This window comes from Pelodiscus sinensis, chromosome 18 (genome assembly GCF_049634645.1).
Source record: "Pelodiscus sinensis isolate JC-2024 chromosome 18, ASM4963464v1, whole genome shotgun sequence".
Taxonomy (NCBI): Eukaryota; Metazoa; Chordata; order Testudines; family Trionychidae; genus Pelodiscus; species Pelodiscus sinensis.
This window is the reverse complement of record NC_134728.1, coordinates 440,066-456,597: the sequence shown is the minus strand read 5'-3', so window position 1 is coordinate 456,597 and position 16,532 is coordinate 440,066. Positions and strand designations below refer to the sequence as shown.

Genomic DNA, 16,532 nt, shown 5'->3' with positions numbered 1-16,532 from the left:
CTACCCCTCTTTCCAGATTAACCTTCACACGCAAGCAAGCCCTAACTCGAGTTCTATCCCTGGATCCAGTAACAAAAGAGAGAGCGCTCGCTCTGTCGGTCGGGGAGGTGAGAAAAAGGAAATGTGCCTTAAATCAATGAATAATCATTCTAGGCAGCATCTGCCTTCCTTCCTCTGGAGCACTAACGAAATGGAGTGTCCCACAGAAATGCAGGCACACATTTTGGGCCCTGGCTGCTCTCAGCACCTCAGCCCGATTTAAAGAAAGCTGGCTCACTTACTCATTTTAACAACTCAAAGATCCCCGCTTTGCATCACACAGAGCCAGAGCCACTTGTCACTATGGGGCCCGGAAATCACTTTTTGAAGCCACCCAAAAGGAATCTTCTTAGGGAAAGAACTCCCTTTGTGAGCAAATCTCAGCCAGCTACAACCAGCTGGAAAGCATCCTCAGGGAAACCTATGAGTTGTCAATTTTGAATGACTTCTGAAAGCAAGTCCCAAAACTCCAGCCATCCCGTCAACCTCTTAACCCTGTTAGTAGCACCTGTGTTACAGCAGCCTGCTATCAGTCTCACTGCTTGTTGCAGTAACTCACAGGAGCGAAGCAATTTAGGTCATGTGAGAACTAAGCATTAAAAACCCCTCAAGAACCCCAAAATGCACAAACACTTTGAGAGTTGTGAGTCACACAAGCCAGCACATACACAGGAAAGGGAACCTGTGCACGTCAGCCACGATGGACTTTAAGTTGGAAGCAATCACAGAACACAAGCACTGGAAGGGCCCGCAAGAGAGCAAGACCAGCCCCCTGCCCTCACAGCAGGACCAAGCACTAGGGATGTCAACGTGTAGTCGATTACACAATTAACTGGTAGCCTGGGCTTATCAGTTAATGATGTCTACGCGCACTGCGCACTCCTCTCCCTTGATGTCTCTGGATCAGAAGCAGTAAAGGGGAGGAAGGAGCAGCAGATACGTGCAGGGCACCGGCCGAGCCACCTTCCCCTGCCACCTCCCACAGAGGCAGCAGCGTGGTGGTGAGTATGTGGGCCGGAGCTGGCACCTGCGGAGAGCCAGCTAAAAAGTCACCCCCTTGCTGCCTCCTACTGAGGTAGCGGGGGAAAGGGCAGGTGGAAACCAGTGCTTGCAGGGAGCCAGCTTCCCATGAGCTCTGGCTCCCACCTCCCCGTGTGTAAACACGTAACCGTTAAAATTTCCAGCAGCTACACGTTCACACAAATACTCAACAGTTAGCATCCCTACCAAGCACCATCTAGATCCTGAAATGTGGTGCCCAGAACTGGACACAGTACCCCTTTCCTCTCCCTCCTCCTGAAATGAGTGTTCAAGTGCAAACAGGCAACCCAAGTCCTGATGAATCTTGCAAGCCTTCCAAACAGCATCGGATGGCTAGTGCTAGGGACTATTATTTTAGCAAGAAGGAATGCCTAGAGCTGTAAGTTACTGGGAATAGCTTAGCCGTTGCAGGAGACGCACTGGGGTAATAAGGCTGCAAGTATTCAGAAAGTCCCACAGCTTCTCAAGCTTCACTAATTGTCTCTGGCATCACATTCATTCATTCTACAGCAAATATGGCGAGTTATCTGTTCACCATCATGCACCCGCACTAATCGAGACAGATTCCACTGTGAGCCAAGCTTAGCACATTTAACAAGCGCCACAGTTTAAGCCGATAACCCCAGCCAGTGTGGCTCAGCCTTACTCCATTAATTTCTGCTTTCACTACTTCCTTTAATTTCACAAACACAGTCTAGCTCAAACCAAAGCAGTCTGTAGCCACTCCATACAGCAGTTAATCCTGCTCAAATGCAGAATTCAATTACCTCTCCTCCTCCCCCACCCAGAGGCCATGAAGGGGAGATCTGGAAATAGCTGGAGGTGGCTTTTCCCCCTTCATTACCACGGTCATTGGAAACCGGACACAGAGGGCATGGGCACAGCATTTCTGGGCAAAAATGTAGGGATATTTAATCATCACTTTAGACCATCTGCACCTGTTTTGCAGCAGCGCATCAAGCTTATGGATTTCCGAGCTCTGTATAAACAGCCAAGTGCTGGAGTCAGTTTAATTGTATTCTCTGCTGCAAGAGATTCAGTCTTCTATTTTGACCAGCACTTGGTGCAGAATTAGAGGCGCGGTGCCTGAAATTTCTGTGCCCAATTTGGCCCGGAGGGAACGCAGCTTCCTGATTAAGTAGGGACACATTAACTGTTCGGAGGAGAGAAATCTGACACTCTGAGGAGGAAAGCAATTATTATGGATTGTGATAGGAAAGCTGAGAAGACCAAGGGACTCTGCAGAATGGCTACAATAGAACAGGATCCTTATTGTGTGGCTTATTTGTCTGGTGGAAAAAATGTAAATACCTTCAAGAATCGTGCACCTCTGGAGCGGGCACCAGTATCAAGATGATTTACCCTTCAAAATCTACTGCCTCTGCTGCAGGGTGGGAGTTGGTGAACTTTGATCCTCTCTCTCCTATTTCAGCTGCCAGCCTCTGTCTCAATGTGCAAGTCTGGATTCAGAGAAGGAACACTCAAATGCCTATTGTGAGGCGCTGCATCTAGCACAGTGATTCTCACCAGAGGCCCGGGCAGGTTTCCGGAGAGTGGGGAGGCTCCAGGAAGAGCCAGCATTAGACTTGTGGGTTCAAGTGGGATCACATGGCAGAGAGCCAGGGCCCTGTTTAATTGGTTAACTGATTAAAGGGGAGGGTGGGGGCAGGGAGGGGTGCTCCTGCCCAGCTGAGTGGCCCTCTCCCAACTGCTGCTGGGCTGGAGCAGCCTGCCCCTCCTCCGTAGGCAGGGCCTGCTCCAGCCTTTCCACCCCCTCCGCAGGCAGGGGCTGTTCTGGCACTCTAGCTGCCTCTCCGTGGCAGGCCTCCCCCTTCCCTGCTGTGGGCAGGGAGCTAACTGCTCCAGTTCCCATCGATTCACCTTAACTGGTAAGCCTCACTTGTTAAGGGTAAGGCTTACTGGCCAACCATTCACACCCCCACCCTGACTCCTGGCACCTGGGGCTGAAGCCAAAGCCTGATCAACTAAGGCTGTCTATGCCCTGGGAAGGTCTGGCCGCAGAAGCGCTGTCGACATGCAACAGTCACCAAAAGTGACAACAGTCAAACCAGTGATAGAAATGTAGCCGTGTTAGTCTGGTGTAGCTGAAGCAAAATACAGGAGTATGTAGCACTGTAAAGACTAACAAGATGGTTTATTAGATGATGAGCTTTCGTGGGCCAGACCCACGTCCTCAGATCAAATAGTGGAAGAAAACTGGCACAACCATATATACCAAAGGATACAATCACAAAAATGAACACACATGAAAAGGACAAATCAAATTTCAGAACAGAAGGGGGATGGGGGGGAGGTAGATGTCTGTGAGCTAATGATATTAGAGGTGATAATTGGGGAAGCTATCTTTGTAATGGGTAAGAATTAATGTTTTTGTTTAGACCTAGGCGTAAAGTGTCGAATTGAAGCATGAATGACAGTTCAGAGCATTCTCTTTCAAGTCTGGTGTGAAAAGGTCTTTGAAGCAGGATGCAGGTAATCAAGTCGTTGAGACAATGCCCTTTCTGGTTGAAATGGCAAGAAACTGTTTTTTCTTTGTGATCCTGTCTGATATCTGTTTTATCAGCAGAGATGATTCTTACCAACAACCACAGGACATACCACACTAATACCAACCCTGGAACCTTCCCTTGCAACAAACCCCGTTGCCAGCTTTGTCCACATATTCACTCTGCTGATACCATTATTGGACCTAACCAATTGAGTTATAAGATCAAGAACACACATTCCTGCTCATCCACAAATATAATTGATGCTATCATCTGCCGAAGGTGTCCGTCTGCTATGTACATTGGACAAACGTCTCAGATACTTCGCCAAAGGATCAATGCCGACAAAACAGATATTAGACAGGATCACAAAGAAAAAACAGTTTCTTGCCATTTCAATCAGAAAGGGCATTGTCTCAACGACTTGATTACCTGCATCCTGCTTCAAAGACCTTTTCACACCAGACTTGAAAGAGAATCCTCTGAACTGTCATTCATGCTTCAATTCAACACTTTACGGTCTAAACAAAAACATTAATTATCTTACCCATTACAAAGATAGCTTCCCCAATTATCACCTCTAATATCATTAGCTCACAGACATTTACCTCTCCCCCTATCTCCGTTCTGTTCTGAAATTTGATTTGTCCTTTTCATATGTGTTCATTTTTTTTGATTGTATCCTTTGGTATATGTGGTCGTGACAATTTTCTTCCACTATTTGATCTGAGGAAGTGGGTCTGACCCACGAAAGCTCATCACCTAATAAACCATCTTGTTAGTCTTTACAGTGCTACATAGTCCTGTTTTTTGTTTCAACAGTCAAACCAGTTTTTCTGCCTCCCGTTGTCCACATCTTATGGCCACATTGCTGACAGGGGAGCCAGCAAACAGGGCAAAGCACAGTGGAAAGTGTCCCACAGGGCAGTGCTGATCCCTGGGCCTCTTGGGATGCCTTCCTAGCTGTGTGCGCTCTCTGTGCTATGGCTCTCCAGCACTCTGCCTGCATCAGCAGCCTGCCTGCAGCCCTGTTCCTAGTGCAGGCAAAACAAAAGCATCCCATGACTTGGAATTGTTCTCCTTGGCCTTAGAGGCTAGAAGCAGCAGCAATGGGCTTAAACTGCAGCAAGGGAGGTTTAGGTTGGATATGAGGAAAAAAATCCAAACTGTCAGGGTGGTTAAACACTGGAATAAGTTGCCTGGGGAGGTTGTGGAATCTCCATCCTTGGAGATATTTAAGAGCAGGTTGGACAGTTACCTGGCAGGGATGCTCTAGATCAGCATTTCTCAATTTTATTTGGACTTCTAAAGAACCCTTTTAAACTTGAAAGAGTTTTACGGAACCCCTAATAACAGTCTGCTATATGGAGCTGAAAAAGTAGACCACAAATAAGAAAGGATAATAATAAACAAATGCTAAACAAGGTTATGAGATCAACATTTAGTTTAATTGAACATATTAATATGTAAGGAAGCTTACAAAGAGTGGAAACTTGGACAAATGACCAGGGAGAAGTTTAAAGGTATAGCTCGAGAATGCCGGGGGGTTATCAGGAAGGCGAAAGCGCAAATGGAATTGCGACTGGCTAAGGATGTGAAGGATAAAAAGAAAGGTTTCTACAGGCATGTTAACAAGAAGAAGGTGATCAGAGAGGGTGTGCGGCCCCTAATGGATGAAGGAGGTAACCTAGTGACAGATGATGTGGGGAAAGCTGAAGTACTCAATGCTTTCTTTGCCTCTGTATTCACGGACAAGGTCGGCTCCTGGACTTCTGCGCCAAGTGATGCAAGATGGGATGAAGATGGACAGCCCATGGTGGGTAAAGAACAGGTTAGGAACTATTTAGAAAAGCTAAACGTACATAAATCCATGGGTCCGGACTTAGTGCATCCGAGGGTACTGAGGGAGTTGGCAAATGTCATTGTGGAGCCTTTGGCTATTATCTTTGAAAAGTCGTGGAGATCGGGAGAAATCCCAGATGACTGGAAAAAGGCAAATGTAGTGCCCATCTTCAAAAAAGGGAAGAAGGATGATCCAGGAAACTATAGGCCGGTCAGTCTTACCTCGGATCCTGGAAAAATCATGGAAGGGATCCTTAAGGAATCCATATTGAGGCACTTGGATGAGAGGAAAGTGATCAGGAATAGTCAGCATGGATTCACAAAGGGCAAGTCGTGCCTGACCAATCTGATTAGCTTCTATGATGAGGTAACTGGCTCGGTGGACATGGGGAAGTCAGTGAACGTTATATACCTTGACTTTAGCAAGGCTTTTGATACGGTCTCCCACAATATTCTTGCTAGCAAGTTAAGGGATTGTGGATTGGATAAATGGACAGTAAGATGGATAGAAAGATGGCTAGAAGGCCGGGCCCAGCGGGTAGTGATCAATGGCTCAATATCAGGATGGTGGTCGGTTTCTAGCGGAGTGCCCCAAGGTTCGGTTCTAGGACCGGTTTTGTTCAACATCTTTATTAATGATCTGGATGAGGGGATGGATTGCACCCTCAGCAAGTTTGCGGATGACACTAAGCTGGGGGAAGAGGTAGATACGCTTAAGGGCAGAGATAGGGTCCAGAGTGACTTAGACAAATTGGAGGATTGGGCCACAAGAAGTCTGATGAGGTTCAACAAGGACAAGTGTAGAGAGTCCTGCAGTTGGGACGGAAGAATCCCAAGCATAGTTACAAGCTGGGGACCAACCGGTTAAGTAGCAGTTCTGCAGAAAAGGACCTAGGGGTTACAGTGGATGAGAAGCTAGATATGAGTCAACAGTGTGCCCTTGTAGCCAAGAAGGCTAATGGCATATTAGGTTGCATTAAGAGGAGCACTGCCAGCAGATCCAGAGATGTCATCATTCCCCTTTATTCGGCTTTGGTGAGGCCGCATCTGGAGTATTGTGTCCAGTTCTGGGCCCCCCACTACAAAAAGGATGTGGACGCATTGGAGAGGGTCCAGCGGAGGACAACCAAAATGATTAGGGGGCTGGAGCATATGATTTATGAGGAGAGGCTGAGGGACTTGGGTCTGTTTAGTCTGCAGAAGTGAAGAGTGAGGGGGGATTTGATAGCAGCCTTCAACTTCCTGAAGGGAGGTTCCAAAGAGGATGGAGAGAGGCTGTTCTCGGTAGTGACAGATGGCAGAACAAGGAGCAATGGTCTCAAGTTGTGGTGGGAGAAGTCCAGGTTGGATATTAGGAAAAACTATTTCACTAGGAGGGTGGTGAAGCACTGGAATGGGTTACCTAGGGAAGTAGTGGAGTCTCCATCCCTAGAGGTGTTTAAGTCTCGGCTTGACAAAGCCCTGGCTGGGTTGATTTAGTTGGAATTGGTCCTGCCTAGAGCAGGGGGCTGGACTTGATGACCTTCTGAGGTCTCTTCCAGTTCTATGATTCTATGATTTAAAAATAAAAATCACATTTAACTTGTACAAACCGTTAACTGTGGTATATCACAGGTGTGCGCGCAGCACTGACTAGTGACATCATCATCCCCGCTCTGGCTAAAATGGCATTACACAGGGACACTTAGTGGCAAACAAATGAAAATTGTTTTCAATTAATTTTTTTTAATCATAAAATGTTATTGTAATGGAATTCTCGCGGAACCCTTATTTTCACTTTGCGGAACCCTGGGGTTCCATGGAACGCCATTTAGGAAACACTGGTCTAGAAAGTGCTTGGTCCTGCCATGAGGGCAGGGGTCTGGACTGGATGAATTTTCGTGGTTCCTTCCAGTTCTAGTATTCTATGATTTGCTCTCTGTTTGTTCCCCAAAGGGAGCTGCTCACTCAGCTGTCAGATACTTCCCAGAGCTTTAAGGGGGGAGGGGGGGCACAGGCCTGCAGAGCAGCAGAGATCACAACACGCTGAGCAGAGCCATCAGGGCAGGCAGTGTGGGATACTAGCGGAAGCCAGGTCTCCCCATAACACACACAGCAGAGTCCACCTTGGCTCTTTGTCAAAAATAAAAGAGGCACGGGGAGGACGTTTTTTGTAACCAAAACTGGGCGTTTTCCCCAACAAAAGTCACATTGTAGTGCAACCGCTCTCACTGTTGCCTCCGAAAGGTAGTTTCTCTTAGCTTGGAGGTGGGGGTGTTGTGGCGTGGAACCACAGGCAATTTTTATGCTTACCTAATGTCGGGCCTGGCTTTAATATGCAGAAAAGCAGTTGTGACACCGGAGGGCCGTGGAGATTTTAATAGCGTGTTGGCGACGAAGCGGGGGGCTCAGAAAGAAAGAAGGCTGAGAACCCCGATCATCACTGACACAGGAAACCTCTGTCTTCAGGCGAGAGACCAGACGAGCACACAGTTGGCACAACAACCCTCAGATACAAATACAGTGTTTGACTGAAAGCTGCAGGATATAGTCATTTTTAATTTAAGTATCCACAGGCAGAGAACAGGTTGAGCGGTAAGAACAGCAGCCAATTCCACGAGGACTGTGAGGAAGAGGGTTTATTCATCCACTTCCTTCCACCAATACAGTCACCCAGTGCTTCAAACATCATCCATGTTCCTATGGTAGGAAGGCCTCCCGCCGGGAAATAGGCATGTGAGGGGGTGAGTCACAGTGAGATCAGGGAGAGCCTTGGGGCTACCATCCAGTGTGCTGATTAGAGATGTGAATGGTTAACCAGTAAGCACCACCTTACCAGTTAACTGGCAGGAGCTGGAACAGTCCCCCACCCACTGCGGGCAGGCCTTTGGGGCCCACTGTGGGAGGGGGTACTCCAATCCGTCTTCAACAGCCCCCATCTCTGCTTTTTATATCCCTACTGATGATCATCCCACTAAGCCTGCCTACCTGCCCTCTGGGGCACCCCACCATCCTGTCCTGCTGGGCCAGAAGCTCTGGTCTCCGAGTGGAGATACCAGCCCCCCAGCAGAGCAATACAGACGCGGACAACAGCTCAGCTGTGGGAAGCCTCAGATAGAGGGAGCAGATAGCACCTGGGAATACAACCCTCAAAAGGGAGCAAGCCCCCCAATACATCCAAGCTCATACCGTTCACTCTCTTGGTCACTGAAAGAGATATGCACAGCTGTGGCTCCCCCCAAGTAACAAGTATTTACGCTGTGCTTGAGAATAAGCAAGAGTGGGTTTATTAAGTAGAAGTCGAATTTAAGTGAATTCAAATGAAAACAGACAGATCAAGGTAAGTTCCTAAGCCAAAAGGAACAAAATTCGCTAGTTAAGCCTAATACAATAAGAAACGTATTATATGCACATTCTTACAGTAGTTCTCATCCTTTTCATAAGCTAGGCAGCCTCCTAGCTTGGGCTCGATTCTCCCCCCACCCCCCTCGTCCAGTCTGAGTCGTTTCCAGCAGGCACATACAGTGGTAAGTGGGGACGGGGACGGGAAAGAGAGGGAAATGTCTCCTGACTTCTGGAAATTGCCCCTATTGTTTGGTTTCCCACCTTTTATCCCCTTTGCCCAGGGCAGGAATTCTTTGTATTCAGTTCAAATTCCTCTCTTCTTGTGTGAAAAAGCACAAGACCAAAAATGGTCCAGCATCAGGTGGCCTGGCCACATGCCCTGGCAGAACCAATCTGGATCCAGGCTTACAGGAAAAACTAGACTATTGACAAGTTGTTGGTTTACTTACTGAGCCACTATGTTCGAGTATCACTAATGGTCTCATTAGCACATCTAGATTTATAAACAGACTCTCACTTCTCTGCCTCTTGCTCCTCACCCACAACTATTTCCAATTTGGAGACAATTTCTATATTCAAGTCAGCAGCACAGGTATGGGTGCCCGCATGGCCCCACAATATTCCAACATCTTTATGGCTGACCTTGAACAAGGTTTCCTTGACATTACAATACAATTACATGACAGCCACGTTTCTACCACTTTATACCAGAACCCTACCCACCGTTATGCTTCCTTACATGCCTCTAGCTTCCAGCCAAGAAACATTTCCCAACCAATTCTTTACAGCCAGGCCCTAAGATACAACTGGATTTGCTCCAATCCCACAGACAAAGACAAACACTTAAGGATCTATATCAAGCGTTCTTAAAACTAAAATACCCACCCGAAGAAGCGATAAAACAGATTGACAGAGCCAGACGAGTACCCAGATAACAGCTTCTTCAAGAGAAGCCCAACGAAGAAAACAACAGGATACCACTGGTATCAGCAGGATACCTACAGCCCCCAACTGAAACCCCTCCAGCGCATTATCAACACCCTACATCTAACCTGGAAAATGACCCCTCACTCTCACAGGCCTTGGGTGACAGGCCAGTCCTCGCCTGCAGACACACAACTCCCTAATCTCAAACAAATTCTTTCCAGCAAGCACGCAGCACACCCCCATCAAACCCACCCAGGAACTGGGGATGTTAAATTTAGATTAATCGGCTAATCGAATAGTCGATGCAATATGCATTGACAATTGAATTAGTCGATAAGGGCACCTTCGCCTTTGAGGTGTAGCAACAGCCTCAGGGTTGGTGCTACACTTCAAAGGTGAAAGCGCTGCGGGGAGCATGGGGCCAGCAGGGGACTCAAGCCGATTCTCCCGCTGACCCAGGGCTCCATGCGGCACTGCCACTTTGAAACACTGCAGGAAGCATGGTGGGGGAAAAGAGGGAGGAGAGAGGAGGAGGTGGCGCTGCCACTTTGAAACACCACATGCAGCCTGGGGCCAGCTGGGGACTCCCCAGCTGGCCCCAGGCTGCACCAGCATTTCAAAGCAGCAGACCCTGGGCTCCACACAACACTGCCACTTTGAAATGCTGCGTGCAGACCATGGCATTTCAAAGCGGCAGTACCATGTGGAGCCCAGGGTTTGGCCCCGGGCTCTACACAGAGCTGCCATTCTCCTCCCCCCCCCCCCTTTGCTGCCTCTTTCTGATAGATGCAGTAAGGTGGGGGGGGGGGGGGAGCGTCTAGTCGACTGGTGTGTCGACTATCCAATAAGCATTTGCTTATCAGATACTCAACTAGTCCTTCACATCCCTACCAGGATCCCATCTCTGCAATCAACTCTGTCCACACATCTATTCAAGCAACACCATGACAGGACCTAGCTACATCAGCCATCACATCAGAGGCTCATATAACTGCACATCCACCAATGTGATCTGTGCCAGCAAGTGCCAGCAACACCCCCCTGCCATGGATATTGGCTAAAACAGACAGTCTCTACGAGAGAGGATTAATGGACACAAATCAGATATTCGAAATGGTAACACACAGAACCCTGTTGGGAAACTGTTTAACTTGCCAGGGCCCCCACTAATGGAGCTAAAGGTGACAATATTATTGCAAGGCAATTTCAAAACCCAGCTGGAGAGAGAAGCTGCAGGACTTGGTTTCATTTACAAGTTTGACACCTGCAATAGCGTTTTAAACAACTACCTTAACTGGATGGCCTGCTACATTCAACACCCTAGTGACATAAAAAGGTACTCTATCAGCCTCATTTACCATGGACACTAATTGACAATATATTTTTTCCTTCTCTTTTCCTCCCCATCCCCTCTCTTTTTCTGCTATTTATTTGTCCCCAGGAGCCCTTAACTCCCTTCACCTGAAGAAGTGGGGTTTGCCCACGAAAGCTCATGATACTATATATATTTGTTAGTCTCTAAGGTGCTACAGGTCCACTTATTTTTTTAAGACTTTCACTTCAATTTTTCTAACTTCACATACAAGAATGATACATGCACAGGAAAAGAACACATGCATTCATAGACTAACTTTAAAAATATGTCACGTGATGCACTTACCTAAAGCGCCTTCCAGTTTGGCTTATTTATAACCCTATTTTCATAAAGCATGGGGGGCCCCAGTGACAAGGAGTCCAAAAGATTCACAGGAATCCGAAATTATACCATATATTTCTAAGTAAATGTGAGCAAGCCCTCCCCTCCGGAGTAGAACAGAATCAAAACAGGGACTGATCTTTTATTCCTCAATTTTTTCTTGTGTGAAAATGAAACGTCCTTTCCAGAAGGGATATTGAAACAAGTGAACTGAATGAAATACAGTGCAACGCTGTCTTTCATAACATCTTACATAGGTACAAATTGCACCACAAAATACTTAGAAATAAATAACCGAGGCTGAGAAAATGGAGAAAGTAGAACCCGGCGAGTGATGAATATTTTCACTTGGGATTGGAAATTGGAAAGTTGGTAAAGTGGAGAGATATAAGCACAGCAGAGGGAAAGATCTCACATCAGCAGCAGCAAGATTAGTACTGACAGCACAAATGGTTGGATGAAGAGGAAGAGAATGGGAAACTGGCAAGATCAGAAACACAGGAGCAAAGCCACGAAGAGATTTGGAAAGGACCGGAAGGATGTGTTGAACTTGAGCTGAAAAAAACCAGGACCCACCTGGAGCGGTTGTTAGATTCCCAGGCTAAGCCACAAAAGCCTATTTAACTCATAATGTAGCTGAAATACTGTATATGCAATGAAAAATAGTAAAAAGTTGATTTCACCTTGACTGCTGGTGCTTGAGGAAAGGCAGGTTTAATAAGAGGAGAACGAGGAGGTCGGTGGGGATTCTGAAGGGGACAAGTAACATGCCAGCAGGCCAGAGGACTCTGGAGGCCTGGGGTCAGATGTAGCAGTCTCTGATAAGGCTAACATGATTGTAAGACATGTTATACATGAAATACACATGACTGAGAAGGAAGGAAACTGGATTGAAAAGGATCTGAATAAAATACAGCCCAAGGGATCTGTGCAATATAATGGCTGACAGTACTGAAAACAGATGTGAAATCAGCACAGGCTCTATTCCGGACAAAGATTTAAGGTAGCTGTGGACAGCACCTTTAAACTACAGTTAAGAAAGCAAGAACACTTGGAGCTATCAGCAGAGTACAAATCAGCAGGGTGTTGCAGTAGTCATCCAGCTCGCTGGGAAAGCTTGAGGCGCCATATTTCCAGCATTAGAAGAGACACACAAGAAAGCAGCCTGGGATGCTAGGGGCCAAAGACACAACGTTAGGCCATTTTTATTCATATTTGTTGGAAGAGAGATTAGACACCTCCAACACACCCACTTCTCAAGGTGAGGGCTACGAGAAGGTAGATGAATTATATTCAAGAGGCTCATACAATAGATGAGGAACCAAAGGACACAAAAAGACCTGATGCCAAGGGCAATGAAGGAAACATTATTAAGAATAGCCAGTAGGATTATCAGATAAAGTCTTTTAAAAACAAGTGTCTCCTGTGTTACAAGCTGCACCCTGGCATATTAGAAATGAGGATTTTAGAACTCTAATGTTCTTTTCACCATTAATGTTGACACTATTTTTTGCATTTCATTCAGCTAAAAAAACAAAAACAAACTTGTCAGTTTCACTTTTCTGCTACAGTTGAGGGGCAAACACTGCAGAAAAAACAGTTTTAATAGCAATTTCAAAAAAGAATGAAGAAATGTCCATTGATCTTGTAAGTTTTGTGCCTAAAGTGACCAAATAGCATCCCATTAGTGTGTGGAGTACACCAAAAGCACAGATACTGCCCTATGGGGACATACAAATAAAACATTTAGACAATTAAAAGAAAGGCACGCATAAAGCATGCCAATGACATGCACGTGGAAAGATCTACATATAACCTAGGGTCTTTTTTCTTCCCAAGACATTACAAACTCTATACAGGGGAGGCGAGAGGGGAAATCAATTTATGGATCTAAGAACTTCACTAGTTTGACATTACATTGGGAATGTCTCATAAGCAGGGCTCGCCAGCCGCGCGGTTTCACACAGTTCTGCACTCTGTGCATGCACAGATTGCTCTTCACCAGCTCTTCCGGGTTGTAATTGTAATCTACTCGCCACGGGCGAGTAGATTGCATTATTTGTCGAGCCCTGCTCATAAGGACTGACTACTTGGATTGGTCTGTCCTGGAACCAATCCTATTCAACTTATTTATAAATGATCTAGAGCAAGGGGTAAACAGTGAGCAGGCAAAATTTGCAGATACCAAACTGCTCAAGACAGTTAAGACCAAAGCAGACTGTGAAGAACTTCAAAAAGATCTCACCAAACTAAGTGATTGGGCAACAAAATGGCAAATGAAACTGAATGTTGATGAATGTAAAGTAATGCACATTGGACAAATAATCCCACAATACATTCAGTAAAACAGAGGTGGCCAACTTGTGGCTTCAGAGCCATATGCAGTTCTTCAGAGGTTAATATGCAGCTCTTTACATAGGTACCAAATCCAGGGCTGGAGCTACAGGTGCCAACTTGCCACTGGGCCGGAAGGTGTTCACTGTTCTATCCCCAGCTCTGCCCTAGGCGCTGTCCCCCTCCACTTTTTCCCCCTAGGATCCTGCCACTTCCTATCGTCTCCACTAAGCCTGTCACACCCTTGCTTCCCCCCTCCAGTGTCTCCCACTGAGGAAAAGGAGGGACAGTTCGGTGGGGCTGCCAGTGGGCGGGATGTGCTGAGAGTGGTGGTGGGAAGATGATCAGGGCTGGTGACCTATAAATGTTGCTCTTTAGCAATGTGCATTGGTAAATTCTAGCTCCTTCTCAGGTTTAGGTTGGCCACCCTTGCAGTAAGATGTGGACTAATTTAGCTACAACTACTCAGGAGGGATCTTGGAGTCATTGTGGACAGTTCTCTGAAAACATCCACACAATCTGCAGCAGCGGTAAAAAACAAACAAACAGAACGTTAGGAATCATTAAAAAGGGGACAGAGAATAAGAGAGAATATCTTATTGCCTTTATATAAAACCATGGTACGTCCACATCTTGAATACTGTGTACAGATGTGGTCACCCCATCTCAAAGAAGATATACGGGCATTGGAAAAAGTTCAGAAAAAGGCAACAAAAATTATTAGGAGTTTGGAACAGGTCCCACATGAAGAGAGATTAAAAAAACTTGAACTTTTCAGCTTAGAAAAGAGGAAACTAAGAGAGGATATGACAGAGGTCTATAAAATCATGACTGGTGTGGAAAAAGCGAATAAGGAAAAGTTATTGACTTGTTCCCATAATATAAGAACTAAGGGCCACCCAATGAAATTAACATGCAGCAAGTTGAAAACAAACAAAAAGAAGTTTTTCTTTACTCAGTGCACAGTCAACCTGTGGAACTCCTTGCCAGAGGATGTGGTGAAAGCTAGGACTTTAATGGGTTTAAAAAAAAGAGCTAGATCCATTCATGGGGGTCAGGTCCATCAATGACTATGGTGGGAATGGTGTCCCTAGCCTCTGTCTGTCTGGAAATGGGTAACAGGAGAGGGATCACCTGAGGATTCCCTGTTGTGTTCCCTCCCTCTGGGGCACCTGATTTTGGGCACTGTTGGAAGACAGGACACTGGGCTGGATGGACCTTTGGTCTGACCCAGTCTGGCCGTTCTGATGTACTTGCCTTTCCTGGATGGCCAAGGGGATGTTAAAATTGTTATCATTTAACCGGATAAGTCTTAACTAGTTAACTTTTAACTTAAGACCTGCCACTTGGTCCACCACAGCTGTGAGATCTCACTGTCTCCCCCCTCCATGACTAAGCGCTCCTCAGGCCCCGCATGGCTGGCTGCCGGAGCTCACTTAGCTGGTAAGCCTCATGGTTAACCAGTAAGCACACCAGTAAACATTTGACATGCCCAAATAAGTCGCCATTGAAGACCGATTGATGGCAAAGGTTTGTACGTTGCTTTCTGTTGAAGATGAAGTCTCAGGGGAAGCCGCCTTAGTCTGTAACTTCAAAACCCAGGAGTAGTCGTGCAGCACTAATAACCGCACACAGGACCACGGGCTTCCACGGGCAAAAGCCACTTCTGCAGCGCGAGCGAGCGGAGGACAAGAGGGCAGAAAGCAAATGAACGTTCCCTGCCAGAGGGGCCCTTCCGCCCCGCGGGGCGCACGGCGCAGCTCTCGCAGGGCAGGGCGCGTGCTCGGGGGGGGGCCAAGCTCAGCTGGGCCCATGGGCGGTGGGTAGGACACTGCCCCCCCCAAACCGCCAGCCTGGCCCCGCCCACACCCTGCCTGCTGTAGGGGTACCGGGGGCGGGGCCTTGCTGCTCCCCCCCGCTCCCCGCGATGGGGGCGTGGCCTGGGCCGAAGGGGCGGGGCTACCTCCCCCCCCCCATGGCTAGGCTGCCCCCGCCTGGGCCTGGCGCCCCGAGGGGGGGGGGGCTAAAGGCACCGGCCGGCGGCTGCTGAGGAAGTGAAGATGAATCTTTAATTACAGGGGGTCACGTGGGGCGCCCCGAGCCCCCCCCCCCGTGCACCCCTCCCCCCAAGTCCCCCCCCGCGGGGCCCAGGCCGCTCTGGTTTCCCAGGCGACGAGGGAAGCCCGGGAGTGAGGAGGCCGCAGCCCCCCTCCCCCCACGGCAGGCGCAGCCCCTCCCCCTCACCTGGTAGCTGAGCAGCTCGCCCACGTCCATGGCCCCCGCGCCTCAGCAGCCGCCAAGCCCGAGCGAGAGCGACCCCACGCCGCCGTAAAGCGAGCCGGCGCCGCGCTGCCGTAAAGCGCGACAGGGGGCGCGCCACACTGCCGCGAAGCCTGCTGGAACGCCAGTCACGTGGCCGCACAGGCGCACGCGGCCCGAGGCTCGCAGGGGCGTGGCCTGGGGGCGGGGCCTGGCGGGGCAGGCGCGTGTTCCCAGCCTCCTGCTGCAGCCTGGCCTGTGGGCTGATGGGCAGGCCCTGCCCCCAGTGGATGGGGCTGGCCCTGGGCGCTGGCTGAGGCTGACCCCCTGGCCTGTGCCCATCCTAGGGGCCAGTGGGCGCTGGGCTGGGTCCGCGTGGGGACTGCGGTGCTGCAGCCCCGTGGCACTCACCGCCCGGTGCCCAGCTCCCCGGCCAGGCACGTGGCAGCCAGCCAAGGGAGCCAAGAGCTGCCAAAGCCGGCCAGGGCGCAATGCAGGGCCAAGGTGCCAGGGCGAGGGCTGTGTTCACAGAGGCCCTTAGCACCTGTCTGCCATGGCTCCGG

General features: G+C 48.4%; 1 protein-coding gene across 2 annotated transcripts in view; it reads right to left on the bottom strand.

Annotated features, from left to right (window-relative positions):
* Positions 1-16,111, bottom strand: part of CTNNBL1 (catenin beta like 1) — a 90,081-nt gene extending 73,970 nt beyond the window's left edge. The window contains exon 1 of one of the 2 annotated variants that reach the window (XM_075900794.1): positions 15,955-16,111. In XM_075900794.1, the coding sequence (XP_075756909.1) occupies positions 15,955-15,984 (30 nt within the window). In that variant the 5' untranslated portion in view covers positions 15,985-16,111. The remainder of the gene's footprint in view (positions 1-15,954) is intronic. The other variant, XM_075900793.1, reaches the window with a different exon arrangement.
* Positions 16,112-16,532: the final 421 nt, after the last annotated feature.